We start from the raw sequence: 21,870 nt of genomic DNA on the forward strand, positions 1-21,870 counted from the left end.
TCCCTCCTCCTCCTCCGACGCCGCGCCCCGCCCCCTGGCGGGAAGAGGAGAGGGGGTGGAGCCTAGCGTGGGATCCACCTCTTAAAGGGGCCGCGGAGCTCCCGCCAGCGGCGGGGAAAAGTCCAGGACCCCCCCCCCCAAGCCCTGGCAGAACGCCCCCCCCATCCCAGCCCAAGGAGCAGGGCAGGCCGGCGGGTGCTTCAGCTTCTCTTTATTGATGGAGAGTTGTGCTCTACCAGCCCAGGGGCCCGTCGGAGTGCAGGGGGAGGAAGGAGGCTCGGGGCTGGGGGGGGGGGGGGGGGGGGAGTGTGTGGGCGAGGGGCAAACACGACTGACACACAGACGACGCTGCAAGGGGAGCACGGGAAGGCCTTCGCACGGCGTCGGGAACCAACACCCTTCTTCTACCCCCAACCCCTGGAACAAAAAACAAAACCCACTGGCTTCGAGGGGGCTGGATTCACCTTGGATTTGGTCTGCACGGGAGGAGGGGGGGGGGAAGTAGCAGCTTCCCTGGAGTTAGGAGGGTTACAGCAGAACCGTTGACCACACGTCACCTCTCCCCTTCCCCGTCACCCCGAAACAGGGGCAGGGAAAGGGACGTTTCACACCCTGAGGACAGTCACTAAACTAGGAGGAGGCCCAGCTGCACGCAGGAACCTCCGACACCGACCCCACCATACATTGGGGCAGGACTTCGCTACGGGGAAAGATTTTAAAAAAACTAAACACTTCAAGTATCTTTTTTTTTTTTTTTTTTAGTGATTTAATGTCTCTTCCCCCCTGCTGCTGCTGCACTGGGTGGTGTTTAGCAACCTACATCCACTCTAGGGAGAAGGAGAACAGCGCAAGCGATGGCTGGTCTAACGCGAGGGGAGAGGGGAGCGGGGTGGGGGGGAAGGAAGGTGTGTGCGCTGGTTGGAGTCAGTCGTTCAGGGAACCGGCACCACACGCATGGTGTTGGTGTAGCCCGAGCCGGGACGCCAGCCCGTCAGTACGATGACCAGGTCACCACTCTTGAAGAACCCACGTGCTTTGCCTAGGAGAGAAGAGAGGGAGGTGTCAGAGCTCAGGTCCCACCGCCGTCAGCTCGCTGCGGGGGGGGGGAACATCACTTGTCACCCACTCCCCACACCACCGAGGTGCGGGAGCGGGCCTGTCCCACAGCAGCTGCGGCTCTGGGCTGGTATCAAGACCCCGTCCTCCTGCTGCCCACCCATCTCGGACCCTTCGCCTCTGCTTTCAGCTCCTCTGCGACAGAGAGCTTGAAATTAGACAGCACGAGATTTGGAGAGGGACCGGAGGAAGGAGCCACCTCGCTCCAGACTTCTCTTGTCTCCAGCATCGCAGTTCAAGCACTCATCACGTTAAAACCAACCTCGTTTTCTGCTGGAACCTATTTTAAGGCAGCTGTAACAAACTCGCTGTCCCATTTCACAATCGGATGCGGCTGTGCTTATGCAACTGCGGTACCCCGTTTCCCAGTCGGATACCGTTACCACACAGGCAGGCAGTTCCTCTCCCCTTGTCACCGGACCCCATCAGTAACCCCAGAAGCACCATCTGAGGTGCTCAGGACCACCACATCCCACCAGACTGTTCCCCAGAGGACGCTGGAGCAGCATCACTCACCAACATTCATGCCCAGGTTCACGCGGAGATCCACATCCTCCGCCCACGCGTCATGGGCTGGTTCTTTGCACAGGACGGGGAAGATGCCCCGGTAGAGGTGGGCCTGGCGTGCCGTCTGGTCGTTACGGGTCACAGCAATGATGGGAGCCCGCGGGCGGTACCGGGACACCAGGTGTGCTGACCTAGAAGGAAACCAGACACGAGGTGAAGCACCACGTTACAGGCACGGCCGCCCAAGAGGAAGCCCGTGTACAGCCAAAGGGAGCACAAGCGGCAGCGAGGTTTGCCTGTCACCCTGGAGGGCTCCACAAAACCCCTGAAGGGACACAGAGGATGACCACAGGAGCTACTGGCAAGAGCCAAGCTCACCAATGAGCTTGATGCTCTGCTGAATTCCCAGTCAGGCAACTGGGCGGACCACCACCAAAGGCCATCCCTTGGCGGCAGTCCCTACTCGTGGTGAAAATCACCTCGCCTCCAAGTTTAGGAAGTGCCATCTGGGTGTTTTGGTCCCGAAAACAAGCCTTTATTTGTCTCTGTTGCTATGTTAAGGTGGCAAGGTGCCATTTATTCTGGCCTCTGCAAGCAGTCCTTGGCATCTCAATGGGGGTCCCTGCAAGTTCCCTCTGTTTTGAGGAGCTCCCGCTTTATGGGATGGAAAGAGCCCACGCCAGCAGCGCTACCCAAAGCTTGCCAAGGAGGAAGCCATTTGCCTCCCAGCCACGTTCACCTGCTGAAGCCAGCGAACAGGCCGGTTCCTCCGCACAGAGCTCTGCTCTTGTGCCCAACAGGAAGCAAATGCAACCGAGGCCAAAATTTATACTGGAAAGTTGGGCACAAAGTCCTTAAAATGCCTTAAAATAGCAAGCAGCACACCCTGGGTGGGGACTACAGCTTCCCTTTCCCTGGGCGCTGCTTACAGAGGGCATCGGCAAATAAATGGAGCTTAACACTGCAAGGCCATGGCATTTACAGCTCCATCTTTCCAACGAGCATGCCAGTATCTCCACTAGCTTTTGCAGCCTCATTTAGTGGAGCCAAGCTCAGCAATATTCAGATTCAAGGATTGCTGCTTAAAGTAGGCAGTAGCAGTCTGCTCAAAGCACCCAAACACACGTGCCAGCTCTCAGACAATCCTTCCCACGCTGTCCAAGAAGCCTCCCAGTAGCTCAAGGAGATCCAGGTACTCAAAGGCTGTAACAGAATCCACAGCTAAAAATATTCAAATATCAGAGTTCAAGTCTCTTTAAAAAGGTCAAGTGTAAGACTGGAACCTTTTACAAAGAAACATTAGAAGCACGAGGGTGTCCAGAAACTGACTGCTTACAGTCACTCCTCATCTCTGCAGAAAGTGGGTGCTTCAAATCGTTTTAAGCGTAAATCTAGGTGAAGGATTCACCAATGGTCCAGATCTTCAGGTAGACCGTGCCCAGCACATATAACCACATCTCTGCCGCTGCACTATTTCTTTGGTCCGAATCCAGTGCAAGAAATTCAGATTTTCTTCCAGAAAGCAGTCTGAGACTTATGGTCGGACGTGCTTTGAGAGCAGGCAGCCTAGTTCCTCTAGATGGAAAAGCCGATCAGCAAGGCTTCAGCTCCCTTTCCACAACTGGAAGAGTGAGTCTCTACTCAGCAGTTGTCACCGTCGCTGGACAGAAATCCCAAACTATATAGCTCCAGTGCATCCGCATAGCTGTCTTTCACCTGCAGCCAAGGCACTGAGCTCACCCAAGTGCAGGCAGCACTTGGCTGCTGGGTGCCTGCGAGATGCCTGCCTGTTCAGTGAGATTATTGCAGGCAGGCATAAGGAAGCCTGTAAGAAGAAATTTCTAATGCTTTCAGTTTCCCTGCCTAACAATTCTAGGCTAAGCAGTCCCTCTTTGCCACTTGGGCTTAAGCAAGCAGGGCTGATGCCTGAAAGGTTCAGCAAGGGACCAATAACTTGGATGCTACTACAAAACGCCAAGGCCTTGATTTAAAAAAAAAAAAAAAAAAATTCTGCATCCACTGAACTTCTGCCTTACTGCTAAATCGAGGATTTCTTGCCAAGAAGTTTGAATCGAAGCTGCAACACTTATTTTCCCTTGACTCTTCCAGCCAGCGCTGCTGGCAGAGATGCCATTTGCAACAGCAAGGGGAGGCAGGGCTCGCTGCTGATGCCACGCTGGCAGGGGCAGGCTGAGGAACTCGGAGGTTACGTATGTGCAGATGTTTAAGATGTCTGCCCATCTCCTGAGGAACCGGCACTGCAGGCAGGCGGCCTGGGCTCCCAGTCGCTGCCAAAACCCAGGCTTCGCCGTTACAGCTCTCGTCTTTCAAAGCCATCTTTTTGTGAGTCTCCTTCCCCCACCCTGTCACGAAGTGGGCTTGACCTGAGGGAACCTGTCACCTCCTACCTTCCAGACTTGGTGAGGACAATAATGGCCCCGCTGCAGCACTTGAAGGACGCTTCCACAGCGCCAACAGCGGCGGCCTCCGTGGGATCACAGTTCAGGGAAGTCAGACGACGCAGTTCCTCAAACAACTGCCTGTGAAAGATGGCGGCTTCGGCCTCCCGGGCAATCTATAAGAGCAACATGCGTTCGGGAAGACAACACTCACGTCAGTTGCTCGGGGCAGCACAGGGTAAGGCGAGGTGCTCTATCAGCAAGGTGTCACACAAATACTGTCAGCTTTTCACATTAACCAATTAGCAGGCCCAGATTTAGTTCAACACGCTGGGGCGATGGCCACAACACTCAGCCACCCGACCAGCACAGCCTCATAGAGGAACCGTTCGATCCTCAGGGTTTCTTTTCGGAATTGGTGGCACCTGCTGAGTCACCTCGCCCTGCTGAGCCCACACTCGGGTGACATTCATGCCAACTGCCAGGCACTCTCGCTCTGCTCCTGCCTACCTGGAGTCCCTCCCTGCCACAGAGAAGTCAACTCAGACCGCAGCAGTTATGCAAGGCTGATACTGTAGCAGCAAGCTGCTTGCTAAATATTTGCAGTGTTAGAACGGAGCGTGTTTTTACTCATGGGAAGAACTGGCACCAAGCCCCCTCTCTGGGCCCTACCTGCCAGACTCGGTCAGAACTATCAGGGCTGGAGCTAAGCACTTAAAAGAGGCCTCCACTGCTCCTACTGCCATGGCATCGGCAGGGTCCCTGTTGTTAACATTGAGGCGGAAAATTTCTTCGAACAGCTGACGATGAAACATTGCAGCCTCAGCCTCACGAGCGATCTGCAGGCCCGAGTAAGAGGGAAGGAGGAGAAAAGAGGAAAGAAAAGAAGGAAAAATATACCAGAGTAACATGAGATCACGTTAATTTGCTTAATTGTCATAGTAATGCAGGCAAGAGGATATTAAAGGTCAGGCTGGGAAACTCCTTGGCTCTCAGGTTGTGAATTTGTTGAACACAACTCAGACTAACGTGCCACAGCCACACTGCCTGGTCCACCATGCCATTTAAATGGTGGGCCCTGGTCACTGGGCAGGCATTGCGAAGGTGGCATTCCTGCTATATTTTGGAGTCCTTTCAGAGCAGCCAAATGCAGATTGCTTTTCAAGGACTACAGCAAGCCCATTCAGGCCGCACTTTGCTGTTGCTGCTTATTACTTCCTCGAGAGACTCTCATGCCATCTGCCTGCCTCTGACTCCTCGAGAGGCAATCTCTGTTCCCCCTTCCATGTTCCCCCTTCATATTCTCCCAACACCACACAGCACCGCTAGAACAGTCTTCATGGAGCCAACATGCAAGCAACGCACTTTCAACGGCACCCCTGAAGTTGGGAGACTGTCTCTCTCGGCTTCATTAGATTTACTTTAACTTGAGAGCCAATGAAGTTTCACCTCCAAGTGCTGTACCAACTTCCCTTTCAGTAATAGAGAAATAAAGAGGAACAAGTCTTCTTTACAGGGTTGTCACAATGTGTATGTTGGGGTGTTTGTACAGCGCCAGACTTGGACAGACGAGAGGTGCAGAGGCGTAACTAAGGGCTTTCTCTTCAGGCTAAGCATTTGCAACAAGTTCAATAATCTATTCATCCCAGTACACTGGGAATCACTCACATTTAAAGACAATTCTCATCTCAGAAGGCTGCGTTAGCCCTTGACAACCCGATAAAGAAGGCTTGGAGAGACTAGAAAAGCATGCAAAGGTTGATCATCTTTTCAAGGACAACTTCATTCAGTTACTCCAGAAAGTGAGCAGCCACTACACAAAGCATGACAAGTTGATGTTTAAGCAGAGACTGAAGTGCCCTTATAGTGAAAGCTTTGTAGTTAGACCCCTTCCAAATAAGAATTTTGCTGCTCTAGTGTTAATGAATTATTTTATGTGATGCTAGGAATTATCCCTCTTCCACAGATATCAGTCTAAGCCAAAGTAGTTAAGTATCTTATGTCTAAAAATAACAGGACACATGCGACAGGCAGGAACAGTACTCCAGCGCCAACTCTAGTCCTAAAGCAGTGAGTTTTGTTACTGCTGGCTTTACACTTGCTGTTAGATAAAATGGAAGTATCTGCCTCAAAACACTTACTCCAAATGCAAGAGCTGGTAGCCAGGCAGTTTAACTTCAGCTCCTAGTCCAAAGGCAGGCAGCTCTGCCTAACACGCAGAGTGAATGTGAGTTTAGAGGGAAGCCTGCACTCCCCATTTGTAAGAGAATATGTGTATACACGTGCCTGTTTTGACAGTGGAAGGGCACAGCAATTCTTAATGCCATGTCACAGCTAGCTTTACTCACATGGAAACGGCTAGAGGGTTTCCAGTTGGTACACAGGTGGAGATACCAGGGTGAAGGTGGGAGAAAGGAAAACGGAGCAGCTATTTAAACGTTGGTCCTGTCAGACAGAATGGCCAGGGCAGTATTTGAAGACAACTGTGGATCATGGACTGGAATTGGAAGGAAGCCATTCCCACAAACAGGAAACAGCCTGCCCAATATTTGGAAGCTTGCTACTAAACTCAAACCACACGGCATTTTTGTCACAGAGATGCCAGCTACTGAAGAGCAAGCTCGTTTGTACGAGGCTAGCTGGAAAGGGATCGCTAAGAAAAATCCCTTCAGAGTCCCAGCAAAGCTGCTGGGACAAGCTGGCAATAGACAGGTCAAGTCTTTTCGAGAGGTGCAAGGATAGCACATAGCACAGACCCTGATCGTTCTCAGCATCACAGCCCACGTTTGCTGCCTGCACTTCACTACAGAGAGCGCTTTACTTGCAATACTCCTGTAGCACCACTGCATAAACAAATATATAAACCCAAACTGATACCAATTTCAGGCCAGGGAATGCATACAGGAGCCACTCTTCACCAGAGGCAAGGTGCTCTCTCCCTGCTATGACCACTTGGCCACTTGAGAAGGAAATATTCCTCTGCTCTGGCCATGCTGCAGATTTTCAGACCATGGTTATTCAGGGCACTGTTGCTGGGCAGGGCTTCTCTCAACTAACACCAAGTGAATTAGCTCAGATGAAAGATCCTGACTGTACAGGTATATGCTCCTACTGTCACAGAGTTGGCACCTCACTGCCTGTGCTATGTTACATTAAATAAAGTGAAACTGTATTTGCTCCTCTGCACAGAGGGTTAAAACCACTACTGCAGGGGCCTGGCAGAGTGAACACCACCATTCCCAGGTCTGCAGGAAGAGAGAAGCACATGCAACGGATCCTGAGCTCAGGCTACAGGTACAATGCAACGTGCCCGAGTCTAAAAGTTAATGCCAGAATGGAAACCCAGGTGTCACGTTTGCTGCAGCAAGTTTCCAACTCTTGGTGGAGAATCAACCCTCCTGTTTTAGGGGGTGAAAACTGAGGAAGAACCTTTTAGGTGCACCGTTAGTGTTCAGCCTGTAAACTAGCAGTCACTGCGCAGTAATCATCAAGTCATATTTTGCATTTACCACATGCAAAAAACACCACTCCATATTGACCAGATAAAGGTAAAATATTTACATAATGCACTGCAAACAAACACTAGCTGAGTTCATTAATCTATATAACCTGAATTGCAAATAAAACTGGTGAGTTAATAACTGGTGACAGTTATCACTGCTGTGATTCACAGCACTGGTAACTGGGGAGAAGCAACACTTGCAGATATTTGACATGAGGCTTTTTATCAGCTGAAATGCAAGCTGGGTGAACTCAAAGCAGAGCAGAGGTTTCTGGCAGTTCAGGCATGTAAAAATATGGTGCTGTCAGTACTCGTGCAACAAACACTCCCAACACCAAGCACACCAGGTGCTGAATGCAACAGTGCTCTAAATCAGACTCACAAGCCTCCCCCCCATCCCACCCTCCCCCCCACCACGGAGGAGGAGTCAGCCAATACCTTTCATTATCTAGAGATAAACTGCTTAAGCAGCTCCTTGACCTTGGAGAAGTTTAAGGCATTTAATATGCCAAAATGAATAGGGCATTTGGAGAAACTCATACAGCAAAAAAAACCCTTTACCCTGGCCTAAACAAAAATTACTGTGAGAAATCTGAAGTTTTAGATTTAAGGGCACTGCAGAGCAGTTCTCAGCTCTGCCCAACAATAGTTTGGAGCACACAAAGTGAGATTTCAGGCCCTCAGGACCATGCTCGGTAAAGAAACACCTACAGCAGGAGTGTGAACAAAGAAATCACTACTTCGGACTGCTAGGTGCTGCCACCTAGCACCAGACATTTAGATCTTCAGGTGCCTGGCTCAGGTGGAAGATGCAGGGCAACAGAGAACTGCTACTTTCACCTGTGGGACAAGCCCCCCCACCAGAGCGAAGGCAGTACTCACAGCATGCTGCATGCGCACAGCCTCAAGCGGGTAGTCTCCCTTGGCAGTCTCTCCGGAGAGCATAATGCAGTCTGCTCCATCCAGGACAGCGTTAGCAACATCACTGCCCTCGGCGCGGGTTGGGCGAGGTTTCTTGATCATGCTTTCCAGCATCTGGAAGAGAACAAATCCGAAGAAATTAAGACAGTGCAGAAGGAAGCAGCTGCTTTTTCACTAGCGTGCTTCAATATATTTTATAGATAGGTCGGGCAGAAGATAGGATGCAGCCGAAGGACTCTGGGAGAAGAATTCTCCTGTGGGTACAGGACAGAGGGACCTGGTCCCTAACCAGCTTTGAATTAAAGCATCTATCAGTGAGAAAAACACTTCCTCATGAAACACCACCTGAGGCAGCATTTCAGTTGAATTTCAGTAGCAATACAGGAAGAGGAAGGAGCGTATGCCACTGTAAATCCAGAACCTTGTCTGATGACTACTGTCTAGAGACAGTTTTCGCTTCCACAGCCTGTGCAGAGAAGCAGCATAGCCAGGAAACCAGCCCTCCCAGTGCCTGAGGACTGTCCATACATGATCCCTACTGGAACCAGTGAAGCTGAGCATCAGCTCTCCCTCCCTCACTAGCAGCTCCCACAATAAGGAGATGGATCTTTTACTCAGTTCCTTCTGACACTGCAGTGTGGGCCCGTCTTGCTAAGGTTCCCAGGTATCTTACAAGTCTTCTCTGTTAGACACAGATGTGCTGCTACAAGATGGCAAGGCAAAGCATAAGCGATTTTTTCCCCAGAATTTGTTTAGTCAGCCCAAAAGGCTCATACTGCATGAGGTTTTGAGGGGTACAACCTTCAGCAGACAGACAAGAGGTCCTGTAACCTTGCTGGGGAAGATCCAAAACACGTCTTTAAAGAAGTGCCTCAAGATGAGCTCGAGCAAAACCTCTTTCCTCTTGGCATCTCACTCTCTAGCGAACACCATCAAGCCATGACAGCTACTGACGTTCCCACCCTGCCAGACTCAGGCAGTTATGAGCTAGCGTCGCGTTTCGAGTACCTGAGTGGCACAGATGATGGGTTTGCCAGCCCTGTTGCAGCGCCCAATCATCATCTTCTGGGCGAGGAAGACTTTTTCAGCAGGGATCTCAATTCCCAGGTCACCACGGGCCACCATAATGCCATCGCTGGCCTCCATGATCTCATCAAACCTGACAGCAAGGGAAGAGGTCTGTTACCCCCATTTGTTCTGCAAAGCACCTTCCCATCTGTTCTGTCCTCCCCCTCTGAAAGAGGGCATTGCTCCCAAGCACAACACACAGCTACACTGTTGGCGCGTGGGCTTTCCAGGTGCCATTTTGGTAAGCTGTAATGCCAAGGAAGGAGGAAGAAAACCAAGATCAAGTCATAGCATGTATAAAGCACTATATAAAGCTATACAAAGACAGATCGAGAGGAGCATGAGTCGATCTGAGATATTTTGGTCTGATAGTTTGTCGCAGTTGTGGTGATTCCCATGCATTAGCTTGCCGATGTGCATCCAGAACAGCAAGCTTGCTGAAGTTTGAACTCACATTTGCTACAAAGACTACTGTGGATTTTTCAGGATGCGGGGAGAACTGTGACATTGTCCCCATGAGCTCAGGGCGTGTGACAGTTACACAACCCACTGCTCATACCACACCTACGTCAAGTCCCACGCACGTGGCATTAAGTGACAGCCTGCATTACCACCCTGTTACTCGGACTAGACAGTTTGCTGCTGCTGTCAAGCCAGAGACCAGGAGTCCCAACTACAATGTCATGGGCTGTGCTCTTCCTTTGATACAGGGTGACAGACCTGCAATGCCACCTGCACAAAGCTCACCTGCGCACACCCTCATGGTTCTCGATCTTGCTGATGATCTTGATGTTCTTTCCCTTTTCCCCTAGCACCTTCCTGACAGCATGGACATCGGCAGCTTTGCGGATGAAGGAAGCAAACACCATATCCACGTTCTGCTCCACACCGAATTTTAGGTCCTGAATGTCCTTTTCAGAGACCGCAGGCAGGTCGACTGCAGCGCCAGGCAAGTTCACTCCCTTCTTGCTGCCGAGCATGCCGCCGTTCTCAACCTCCGTCATGACATAGTCCTTGCCTGAAACAGATGCGTTCCCACAGTCAGTGTTTACCAGCAAGCTCCCTGCTGCCGGCTCCCACACCACCTCCCGACCTGAGAACAGCAGTGCCAACAGCCATCGCACGCTATAAGAAGCGCATCACTGCTCTCTTCAGAGGACTTATGTAACACACAAGCTTGCAATTTACCCACGGGAGCACAACAGACCAGTTTAAAACCACTTCTACGCTGTTTTTGGAGAAGATGCCATTTGTTCCATGTAGGAGGTTGAGACTGCCTCCCCCAAAAAAGCTACCAGGTTGCACTTCTGCACACAGGAGCCCTGTAATACCAAACTGAGCACCCCAAAAGCCTCACCCCGATCTCCCTGCACACTCTGGCTGAGATTAGAGATGATATCTTGAGGCTAAAGAAGTCTAGGCACCACTATAAAGGGAGTATTGTGGAACTAACCTTGCCCCTACATTACCAGTTAAAGCTAGTTCTGTCTCTAACCACAAAACTCAGGGTTTATGCTGTAAAACTAGTTATATCCTGCATTAAAAATATGAATTAGCCTGGCTAAAGTATGAATTAGCTAAACAGGCTTTGATCATGAGCACTGGTACGTCCCTACCACACATTCACCTTTGAAGAAGGATTTTAGATGTCAGTCTAGTTAAACCCAGCTGAAGTCAGTTTTTGGAAGCTTGCTACACTTGAAGTAGAGAAAGTTTTGCCCAAAGTCTCACTACAGCATTAAGAACCAAGTAATCCTTTAATACAGAACTGCAAGCTAAAAAACAGTTAGTGGAGGGAAACCACAAATATATCCTGAGGAAAGAACAAGCATCATAGCTGGAATGGTTGTTACCCACCTTTCTCCTTTACCAGCAAGGAAATCAGACCATCATCCACATAGATCTTGCTGCCAATTTCTACAACCTTGGTGAGATTCTTGTAGTCCACCCACAGCACGTTCTCATCGCAGTTCTCCATGAAGGCATCATCCAGGGTCACTTTGAGCGGTGCACCTTTCTTGAGCTCCACTTCTGCTGTGCCACTCTGTGTGTCAAAACATGCATTTTAGCAAACACAGTAAAAACCAGCACACAACCACCTCTCAGCTTGCAGCAGTTCATTCCAATTTTTGGTAGCTAGCTCACTACCTTGAGACATTTTTTTTGTTTGGAAAAGGCCACAGGCATAATACGGTATCCAGTCTCATGTGCTGAAAAAAGTGGCAGAAAGAAAAAAGAACAACTTACTCCCTTAATGAGTCCAGTTCTGATTTCAGGTCCCTTGGTATCCAGTGCAATAGCCACAGGTCTGTAGGTGATAGGATCAGAGGCAAAGCTCTCTGTGGCTTCTCGCACGTTCTTGATTGTGCCCTCATGATACTGGTGAGGGGAAAAAAAAAAAAAGATGGAAATGTTCAGCCCATTTCTACTCCACTGCTTACAAATAAACCAAGACCACTACACACCCCAAACACTGCCCCCCAAGCTGACAGCTCTGCTCTCACATGCTAAATTTCAGTTCTAGCTTGAGAATTTAATTCAGACTGAGCTTCCAGAAAAGCAGAGTGTGAGGAAACAAAGGCCTTCCCCACATTAAAGTGGGGTCTGGCAGTTATCTGACTGTGACTTTGGTGCCCCCAGTTCTAATCCCAAAAGGACAACTCAAGGAGAGAGCCCAGGTGCTCGGCTGACATGATTTTCCATCAGGACATACACTTGCCTTTTGAAGATGGCCCACCAACCAACAGGCCTTTAGGAAGAACATTTCTGAAAGCTTTGCTGAACACCTGCCTATTCAACATGGCAGAACATGGGCAGCACTGGCAGCTGGATGGTTATGTGCGTGGAAAGACTCCTGAATGCCAGAAGAACGTCCCAGCTAAGCTACTGCCACACATGGCTGTTCTCCTCCTCCCTTCAAAGCACAGAAGGGAGGACGCCATTCTCTGCACTGCTGACTCCCCCACAAACTTCCAGCCTGACCCCTCTTATCAGTCCCACAGGCGAGCAGATGGACAAGTTTTTTTTACAATTCTTTCGCTTAAATTTCCCCTAAAGACAAAGGATTTGCTAAGAGGACATTATGCACTTAAGTATTTACATTTTATTTTGAGAGCCAAAGCAATCGCAGCCAGAAGTTCAAGACTCCAGCACCACGCACCCGGCTTCCAAACTTTCAAGTGTGCAAGAGCATTTCATTAACGCTGCCAGTTTCAGGACAGACAGTTCTGCGGGGAAACTCCCATCCCAACTACCTCAAATGAGCTTCAGATGACCAGCAGATCAGTTTACTTTACTTGCTTAAACAACATTAAGAGATAACCTTGACTGCAAGTTGTGTAACACTTGACAGACTTTTCTAGATAAGAAATAACCTTTCCCCCCTCTGTACCACAGACTGACAGCGTTTGACCTGACTCGCCTAGAAACACCCAGCTCCCCCCACACCATTCATCCGCCTCGACACAAGCCCCACACACGGACTTCAGTATCACAGGGACAATAATCCAGCACCAGGAAGGTGGGGCTGGAAAACACTGTGCTGAAATTTGTGTGCATGCCCTCGGCCAGAGATACACAACAGCTAACTCTTTAGAGCAGGAAAAATTTAGTTTATTGATTGAGTGTGCAAGTTGAGGCTGAGAAGGCCCCGACCCTTCCATGCACCGCAGCCTAGATGGATGCAGTACAGAAAACCTGCCTGAACGGTGCTATTACATTTATCTGATCCCAGTCACCCAGGATTTTTCCTTTTTAGTTTGACAGCAAGGACTAACTGAAGTCTGACTTCCTGAAGAGTTACATATGCAGGACAGGAATGCAGGCAGAGCTGGAAGTAAAAGCCATTTTTGTTCCTATATAAAATGGTGGCAGCCAGGTGCTAAAGTACCTCTGGTAAAGTTGAAGCCCCGTTAAATGCTTTGGGGTGGACACAAGAACTGAAGCACTCGTTACAGATGAAAACTCTTTGGGGCTTTGCTGGTAACTGGAACGTTTTGGAGGAACCAGGAGAGGACTCACACTTAAGACTGGCTATGGCTGACAGTCAAACTCAACAGGAGATGACAGCAAGACCAGACTCTGCTGTAACCTAACCTCATCTGTGTGAAATGTGCAGTTAGACCTCACCCAAAGCAGAAAGCCACAGGTCCCTGTCCTTGACCTCAGCTAACAAGTATGCAAACCACAGAAGCAGCTCCGCTAGGCAGCAACGGTGTGAAAATTCCCAGTTTCAGCCTGGCCACCAATTCCCTGATGAGCCACCCAGCCCAAGAGCCACTCAGCTGCAGGATTTGACTACTGGAAGGCAGAGTAATTCCACACTACCCTTTCTTCAGGCAGATTTTGCTAACTACAGCCTATGCACCGACACTACACCAGGGTGTTTAGTCAAGGTCTGATGGTCATCCACAGTTAAGCATCAGACCTTTCGATTTTGACAGTGCCCTGTGGCCTTTAAAGGCCACGAGGGTGAGAAGCCAAGCTGTTATGCCCCACGAGGCTCACGGTTCAGTAAGTAAAGCCACCTACAGCTGCTACTGGCTACCGTCTGACATTTTGAAAGCTGGAGGGCAGCCAGGGTAAAAAAAAAACTCAGCTCAGGGTGGCATTCTAGGCAACCTGGAATGGGATCCTCGGCTCCTCCAGTATCGCTTAGGATCTCATCTATTTATATCAATAAGGGTTTGTCTGCCACAAATCACGTTGATTTCTTTTGACCTTATTCTTAAAAGCTCACCGCACCACCTCCCAAATACCGTGGTGCTAACCGCATGACTCCCAGGAACACAACCAGAGCTGCTGGTTAGCCAAGCAAACCCAGGAGTTCAATTCTTTCAACTAGGCACAGTAATTACTTCAAATCACTAACAGTTTTCTTTTGAGACAAGGTTATTCATTGATCGCCCGCTTGCAAAATCCCCAGCAACGAAACAAGAAGCGAGATGAGCAACCGATAGTTGTGTACTCCTGCAGAGGTGCACAGCAAAACAGGGACAAATGTTCTCGGCTTCTGCTATTAACTGAGAAGCAGCAGCTTTGTACAGCGAACAGCAGGACATGAGGAAGAACTGAAGGATTTCATGACAACTGGTTGGCACACAAGTGTCAAGTATTAGTTACCTGGCTCCCTGGTACAGAGAAAGGGTGTGGAACCAACTTCAACTGCTTTCAAAATGGCTCAGAAAGCACACTTAAATGTTATCAGCAATTACACAGGCTCAATACGTACAACCAGTATGCTTTCCACAAAAGCAGAGCTAAGTTTTGCCTTCCCACACCAAGGCTGGCCTGGACTAAGCTGGATTTCCCTCTTCATGAGGGACAGGGTCAGCAGACACACACACAGAGCCCGGTGAGGGCTGTATCAGCTCAGACCCCACCCTCACCTCGTGGGTGCCGTGAGAGAAGTTGAGGCGGGCAACATTCATTCCAGATTTAATCATTTCCTTCAGCTTCTCCACCGAGCGGGAGGCTGGGCCTAGGAGGAAGAAACAGTTTGAATATTAACTTTGTAAAAATAATGAGATAACCCACACACGCCAGGCTGTTTCATGTGGAAGAGAAAAGGTATAATGGATACAGACTTGCTCAGCGCTAAAGCAGCTCATCTCTACAGCAGCAAAGATTGCTTTAACTTGCCTTGAGGAGCGCAGCAGAACCTAAGCAGTTCTGATTTCCCTGGCTACTGGATTCACTCCTAGCAATAACATGGGTTAGGCAGACATGGGAAAATCGTGTTCTTTCAACACACAAGTTCAGCCCTGGCAAGGGATGAAAGCTGAAGCCTTCTCACAATTTCCCTAACAAGTTTCACCAACACAGGGATTCACAGCTGCAATTCTCTCCTATCTAGCAATCGCGTACCGATGGTGCAGATGATGCCGGTGTTTCTCGCAATGGTTGGCTCCGAGTCGATGTCCAAGCGGCACATGTGCTCCAGGAAGGTGTCCGCCATGGCAGCGTGCAGCTGCTGGGTCTGGATGAAAGCAGTCCCTGCATCATGGTGCTTCGACATCGTTGCTGGAATCCTGTGTCTAGAAGAGAAGAAAGCAGTGCCAGGTTCAGGAATCCCCCAGACTTGCTCATCAAGCAGAGACACCAACACACCCACGTGATGAATATGGAAGTAACAAGAAAGCTGCTACTGGGTCAAACTATCTTTATGTTCCTACTTGAGAGTCTTAGATACAGGCAAGACACACTTCTATTTCCATGTCATCCCCCACGTACACCACCCAAAGCTCACCTGCCTTCTATGCAGATGTTCCCTTCATAGCTTCTCTTCATTGCCAGTCTTCCCTTGGAGCTACACAACGCAACAAAATTCAAGCACTTGAGTGCACAGGCAGAGATTCTGCCTCCTCCCTCCCAGTTCTCAAGTCATTTCTCCTACAGGCCTCAACTGCGTTTCCCATCGCAACCGGGGACCAGGGCAGCTCAGCGCTAGCGTGACTGCAGATATGCTCTTACACGGGCAATCTTCTGCCGAGAAGCACCTAATCACAGCAAAGTCCACCTAAGCTTAAAACCCATCCTTTAAGCCTGTACAAGCAAGTAAACTTGAGTTGATTAAACACAACACCTTGGCAGAGAACATGTAAAAGACTGAAGATTCCTTTAATACACTCAAGGTCCCTTTTCAAACTGAGGATGCTGCAGATCGTTCCTGTCCCTTGCATTCCCCCCTCACCCAGGGCAGCAGAAAACCACCACAAGGTTTAATACTGGTTATTTTTTTTTCCAAGTTTGGATTAAAAAAAAAACCTCTCTGAACTCAGGCTGCTTGCCTCTACAGGACTAGAGCATCCCCACAACAGCAGGAACAGCCCACAGTCCCAAGAAGAAGCTGAACTGAAGCTTAACTGTCCACTCGTATGGCAGGACACTCATTTCCCAGCAGTGCTGCTACCCCCGGGCATTTCTAATTGCGCACCTCGGGCCACACCGTAATAATTTTGTTCTCAGGTAGCAGTAGTGACTGAAAGCTCTTTGTCCTCTTCGACCTGCCCAGGCTAGATTGCCTGTGTTCAAAAAGCCTCTGGTAAGAGAGTGATTTAAGGTGGTGGCTACTGGCAAGGGCAGATCACTAGTTTTGACTTCAAACAATGGTTTGACTTCAAACTTCATCCCCTGGGCACACAGGGGATACTCAAAGCAGGCTGCTCTTTCAGCATAAGCTGCTTTCACCTAAAAGATAAACCTTTAGTGTGGCACTCGTAGAAATATGGGCTGCTGCTCAGCTAAAGGCAGGGATAGGGCAGGGGGTTTGTTCTGCCTGCCCCAAGCAGACAAAAAAAAAAAACTAAAAAAAAAAAACCAAAACCCAGTAAGTCACAAAATGGCGTTAGCTGCACACACCAGCTAGCTCAGCGTATTCAGCTTTGAAACAGAGGCACTAATAAACCCGAAAGCCTTGTCAAAGCTAGCGGGGCTGACCAGAACGGAGCCATGCCTCTAAGGAACAGGCAGGGAGATCCCCTGCCAGCCTGCCATGTGCCTGCCCGGTGCCGCAGAGGCTCTGTTCTGTTCGCGCCGACGCTCCTCCCCTCAGCCACTTCTGCTCTGCAGACCTTCCCCACGTACGTGCAGATCGTGCAGATCCTCTCACAGGCAACCGTGACTCACCATTGCCTCGCTCCCATGCGGCATAAAGGAGTCAGGCCAGCGAAAACCATAATTTGTCCTGGCAAAGCCTCCTTTCCCTCAGCCCTGCCAGAAGCTGCTGATTCACCAGAGTCAGTACAAGAAGGTCTGCCCACATAAAAAGCCCGACAAAGTCCCATTATTATAGGAAAACCCGCTGGTCAGCCCTGAAACATTGTGTTTTAGCCCTCTAACACTTGCTGCTGCATCCTCTGACACCTGCGGAGCAGCACCGGCTTCTCTAGATGCCAAAAAACAAGCCTTTGCTGGGAAATCGCCTCCACACAAACACGGGCGGATCAGGCCTGCGCAGCTTCTGGGAACGAGAGGAATATGAAACAACGGGATCCTGAGACAGAAACTGCATCCAGAGCATGACTTGGAAGTTTTTAAAAATAGGCAGGTGAGTTCTCCCTATCTCATGGAAATCCCGCACCCACTCAAGTCATTTGCAAATATAATTTTAAACCCCCTAAAGCCTTTATAAATAGGAAAGTTAAGTTCCCAGTCAGAACTCCCTTCACAAGATTTTCCAGCAGTTCAGTGAGCTCAGAAAAATTAATCACAGGCACTGTGACCTTGTCCAGGGGCGAGAGCAGAAGCGCAGCAGCCAAAAAGTATCCCAAATACCCATCTGCCTGCAGCATCGTGCCCTGCTACCAACAAGCTTCGCTTTTTAATACTTCCTCCTGCCTCCCATTACCATGTATTTACAAAGCACCGACTGAATTCTACTGGAAGGACCAGTCTCATAAATGTAACAGGAATGTCTGGCATTTCCCACTACTCCAGACTTGCTTTTTTTAAAATCAAACAGAGGAGCAAGGACTTCAAGGACACCCAAAGACACTCAGTGTGGGCTGAGCAAGGAAGGGGGTAAGCAATACCCTACAAAGCCTGAATGTTTCCAGCACTGAATAAATCTGAATTTCTTCCTCAAAGAATAACGATTACATCTCCAAGTTTATTACTTGGGCTGCCTGTGCTTCAGGCAGGGCGTCCCAAAGATGTCTGGTATGTCCCTGGCTCTTGAATATTCTAGAAAGAGCCGTTTGAGGTCAGGACAACCGGTTCTGCAGTAGCGAGGTGACTAACTCCAGCCAGCTCATCCTGCGGTCGGCTGAGAGAAACCCTAAATCCACGGCACCTCCGGATCTGCCCTAGGGGATGGGGAAAGGAGAGGCGGCGGCAATCCCCACCCTGGGCCAATTCTTTGCTGTTATCAGTGACAAAGGGAAGTGGAAACTGCAGAAGCCTCACAGGGACTGTCCCCAGGCAGGACCGGCGTTAACTACCTCCATGCCGCACAAAGACGTTTTACTGCCTGTAAAAGGTGCAGACAGGCAGCAGGGATGCTCACAGTGGGTGACGATTCGGGTTTTATTGGTCAGCCTCACTTACACAACCTCACTGAGGCTGCAGAAGAAGGCTGCTCACGCCCAGTGTCCCTGGCCAGAGGCAGAAATGGTTTGAGTTAGCAGTTATATTTGAGAAGGGCAGGGTTATGAAACCGGGCAGGCCTTCAGATTCCCAAAAAAAGCCTAGAAAAACATTAGTTTTGTTCATTCCAGAAGCTAAAGGCACACAACAACAAAAAAATACAGCTCTGTAGCAAAGCAGGCTTTTAATACAGCCTGTCAAGCCCTCTTCCAGGAAGGAAGGACAACACATTCTTCCCTGGGCGGCTGGTGCAGGAGGTGGCGTCGCGCCGTTACGTAAGTACAAGATGGCCACCCCAAAATGCCATCTCTTTTCTGCAACGCTAGGATGGGACCCAGAAGCCACCACCTGCTCCTGGCTGGCATACACTCTCCCCGGCAGCGAGCCACAGCTCCGCAATGGAGACGCCTCTCCGGCTTTTCAGCAGACGAGCTACGTGGGCCGGGAAGGTCAGGCCAGCCCGCATGGCACTGGGCGACATCAGCACTTTCCCTGTGTGCAGATGGATTAGCCTTGCCTTAGCTGAGCCTGCCCTCCCCAGAGGGTAAAGGGATACAGGAGGCTTAACAAAAAAATTAAGCAAGTCGAGGTGACAAGCATCAGATATTTAGCGACGAGAAAGATTTATCTCGAGGGTATTTGTAGTGCAGGCAGACCTACCAACTTTACCTTGCAGCATGTTGCTCTGACAGAGGACAAGCCTGGCCCACCAGCAGAAACCACCTAGCTGCCTTCAAGGAAACTGTAAAAATCTTTTCTGCATTATAAAAGAAAGTTTGGGGTTTTGTTTTGGGGTTTTTTTACATTTATATATAACTCTAGGTAGAAGTACAGATCCCTCTGCTGTATCCCCAGCTCCAGGATGGGGATTTGCTGCGCACCCAGCTGTGGGCGGCAGCGACAAGGTACTGCAGCCCCATTCCCTCATTCCCTACGTGCCATCCATCACCGCTTGCTGCAGCGGCCCCAGCACCGTCTTCCCCCAGGGAGAACAAGGGCCTCCAGCCAGGCGGGAGATAAAGGACTAGCACGTGGTCCGGCCAGCCTGGGAAACGTTTTGTTTCTAGCAAATTAAATTATTAGCTTGGTGTGCGGAAAGGGAACTAACACCGGCACTGGATCACTCCAGCTACCGCCAATATATTAAGGTTTTCATAAAATTTACAGCTTTGGGCAGATAAAGAAGTCGGTAGTCAAGAAAAACACAGGCTGCTCGAGAAACGGGCTCAGAAGCAGCGCCGCAGCCTCCGCAAGCTCGTTATTCAGCGAGAGTGAAGTTTCTCTGACGGGTTTCGCAGGGAAGAGTCCCAGCTTCAAACACGTGGCTCGCAGCAGAGCTTCCTGCCTCGGCTGAAAAGGCCTTCGTTAATCTGGTGACGGTTTGGAAACGAGCCAGCATCAGCATGACCCATTAGGCCATCAAACGTTAGCTCCTCTAAATTAGCCTAAATTCTGCTTTATAAATGGGATGTTGGGCATGAAATCACGTGCTTAGGAGTGAAATTTCTTTAATTAAGCACTCCTGCTTGCACAACAAGCCCTCGAGTTTCCCTGGGGGTATCTGGGTAACCAAGAAACCTCTTTGTCATGCAGCCTTTAGGCCAAGGCAGGTCAGGATTAACAGCAGCCCTTCCCGGGAGTGGGAGGCAACCGGAAAGTTAAGACATTAACATCACAAAAACCTCTGGAAAACACTGATTTCTGTTAACCTGGGCCTCTCCGATAACGAGCTGCCTTATCGGAACAAAGCAGGTTTTTAGAGATTGTCCTCTACTTTTATTAATCTGAGGAGACAGTCGGGAGGTTGCCATTGTCCACCGACAAAAGCACTATTCATGCCCAGCTAGCCCTGCAAAGAGGGTTTAAACACATTTCAAAGGTTTTCACAGTTCAAGGGACTGTCCAAATCAATTGGACGTGTTTAGGCAGGCATAATTAAGGGAGAAGATTAATTCAGAAGGGGCCTTCTCTTCCGGGGGGGGGGGGGAAGGAGGAATAAAGAGGCTGCAGCATCAGTGGCGAGTTTAGCGAGCCGTACGCTGATTTAAGCTGATGCCCTCCAGAGCATCGCCGCGGCTCTTACGTGAGCGCAGACACGGGAAGGGGGGGGGATGAGGCGAGCCGAGGGGGAGCCGGCAAAGCGCTTCGCTCCGTCTCCATCTGACTCAGCCTCCCAGAAGACTCCGGCCCAGCCCCGGCCATCAGGAAGGCGGCCGAGATGTTGCAATCGGGGGCCCCGCGCTCCGTTTTACCCCGGTCTGCGGGGCACACGCTTCCCCCCCCCCCCCCCCCCCGCACCCCTCACCTCAAAGACCTTCCCCTCCCTCCCCAACACACACGGTGCGTCCCCCCCGTCCCCGTTCCCCCCGTGCCCCCCCTCAGGCCGGCGGTGCCCGGGCGCGATCGTTTTCCCCACCGGGGCTGGGCGGGACCGGCGCCGCGCCACGTGCTCGGCGCCGCGAGCCCGCCGCACGCGCGCACCCCCACCTTCCCAGGGGGCACCGCGGCCGCGCTCTGCTCCCCCCCCATCCCCCCTCAACCGTCGCCTGAGGGAGACCCTCGCCCGACGGCGGGAACGGGGATGATGGCGGCGGCGGCGGCGGCGGAGGAGGAGGAGGAGGCAGCGGGTACCGCTGCTCGCTCGCCGCCACCGCCACCACCCCCCGCTGGCCCTCAGGCCGCCGTTACCTGCCGCCGCCCGGCCTCGCCCCTCGCCCGTCCTCTCCGAGAGCCGCCGCTCCTCTGCGCGCCGCCCCGCCGCCCCGCCAAGGTGATCCCGGCCGGCCGAGCCGCAGCACCGCCCCCCCTACCACCCCACCCCCCCCGCCCCGGGCGGATCCCTCCGCCGCCCGCCCCGCCAGGGAGGGGAGGGGAGGAGGGAGGGGGCGGGGCGCCGGGACTCCTTTCGCCGGCGGAAGCACAAGGCGCGGAAGGAGGCGCGGCGGCCAACCCCCCGCACGCGCCCGGCCGGCCAATGAGGGCGGCGGCGCACCCGCCGCGCACGCAGCCGGAGAGTGGCCGCGCCCCGCCCCGCCGCTCTTAAAGGCGCCGCGCCTCGTTCCCCGCCGCTCTTAAAGGAGCCGCGCCACCCACAACCCCGACCAGCCCCACCCGCTGCGGGGCGCTGGTGGACCCCAAGGGCCGGGGCCCCCGTCGCTGGGGTGGGCAGCGGCGCTGGGCGTTTTGGGGGGGTGGTGGTGGAGGGACCTGAGCCTTTAACTGACCCCCCCCCCAGGGACAGCGGGGGACCCTGGGCTGGGGACACTGGGCGGC

At 51.3% G+C, this 21,870-nt stretch overlaps 1 protein-coding gene across 3 annotated transcripts; it reads right to left on the bottom strand.

The window, feature by feature from the left end:
- Positions 1–194: 194 nt before the first annotated feature.
- Positions 195–21,419, bottom strand: PKM (pyruvate kinase M1/2). Of its 3 annotated transcripts, none has more exons than XM_030016445.1 (11): positions 21,286–21,419; positions 15,379–15,548; positions 14,901–14,992; positions 11,761–11,892; positions 11,371–11,557; positions 10,261–10,531; positions 9,454–9,604; positions 8,407–8,559; positions 4,695–4,861; positions 1,633–1,814; positions 195–1,039 (listed from the first exon to the last, which is right to left on the bottom strand). In XM_030016445.1, the coding sequence occupies exons 2-11, from the start codon at positions 15,527–15,529 to the stop codon at positions 933–935; spliced, it is 1,593 nt and encodes a 530-aa protein (XP_029872305.1). In that variant the 5' UTR covers positions 15,530–15,548; positions 21,286–21,419; the 3' UTR covers positions 195–932. The 3 variants fall into 3 exon arrangements, with proteins under 3 accessions (XP_029872305.1, XP_029872304.1, XP_029872303.1); XM_030016444.2 differs by lacking the exon at positions 21,286–21,419 and adding an exon at positions 15,761–15,817; XM_030016443.1 differs by lacking the exons at positions 4,695–4,861; positions 21,286–21,419 and adding exons at positions 4,032–4,198; positions 15,761–15,815.
- Positions 21,420–21,870: the final 451 nt, after the last annotated feature.

The sequence above is a fragment of the Aquila chrysaetos genome, chromosome 5 (genome assembly GCF_900496995.4).
Source record: "Aquila chrysaetos chrysaetos chromosome 5, bAquChr1.4, whole genome shotgun sequence".
Classification (NCBI taxonomy): Eukaryota; Metazoa; Chordata; class Aves; order Accipitriformes; family Accipitridae; genus Aquila; species Aquila chrysaetos.

Coding starts and splice junctions, on each gene's coding strand:
- PKM (XM_030016444.2), bottom strand. CDS start 15,801: ATGAAGAGAAGCTATGAAGGGAACATCTGCATAGAAGGCAG. Junction 15,549..15,760: donor AACATCTGCATAGAAGGCAG/GTGAGCTTTGGG, acceptor CTTCTCTTCTAG/ACACAGGATTCCAGCAACGA. Junction 4,862..8,406: donor CTGTGCGCATGCAGCATGCT/GTGAGTACTGCC, acceptor TCGGGCCTGCAG/ATCGCTCGTGAGGCTGAGGC.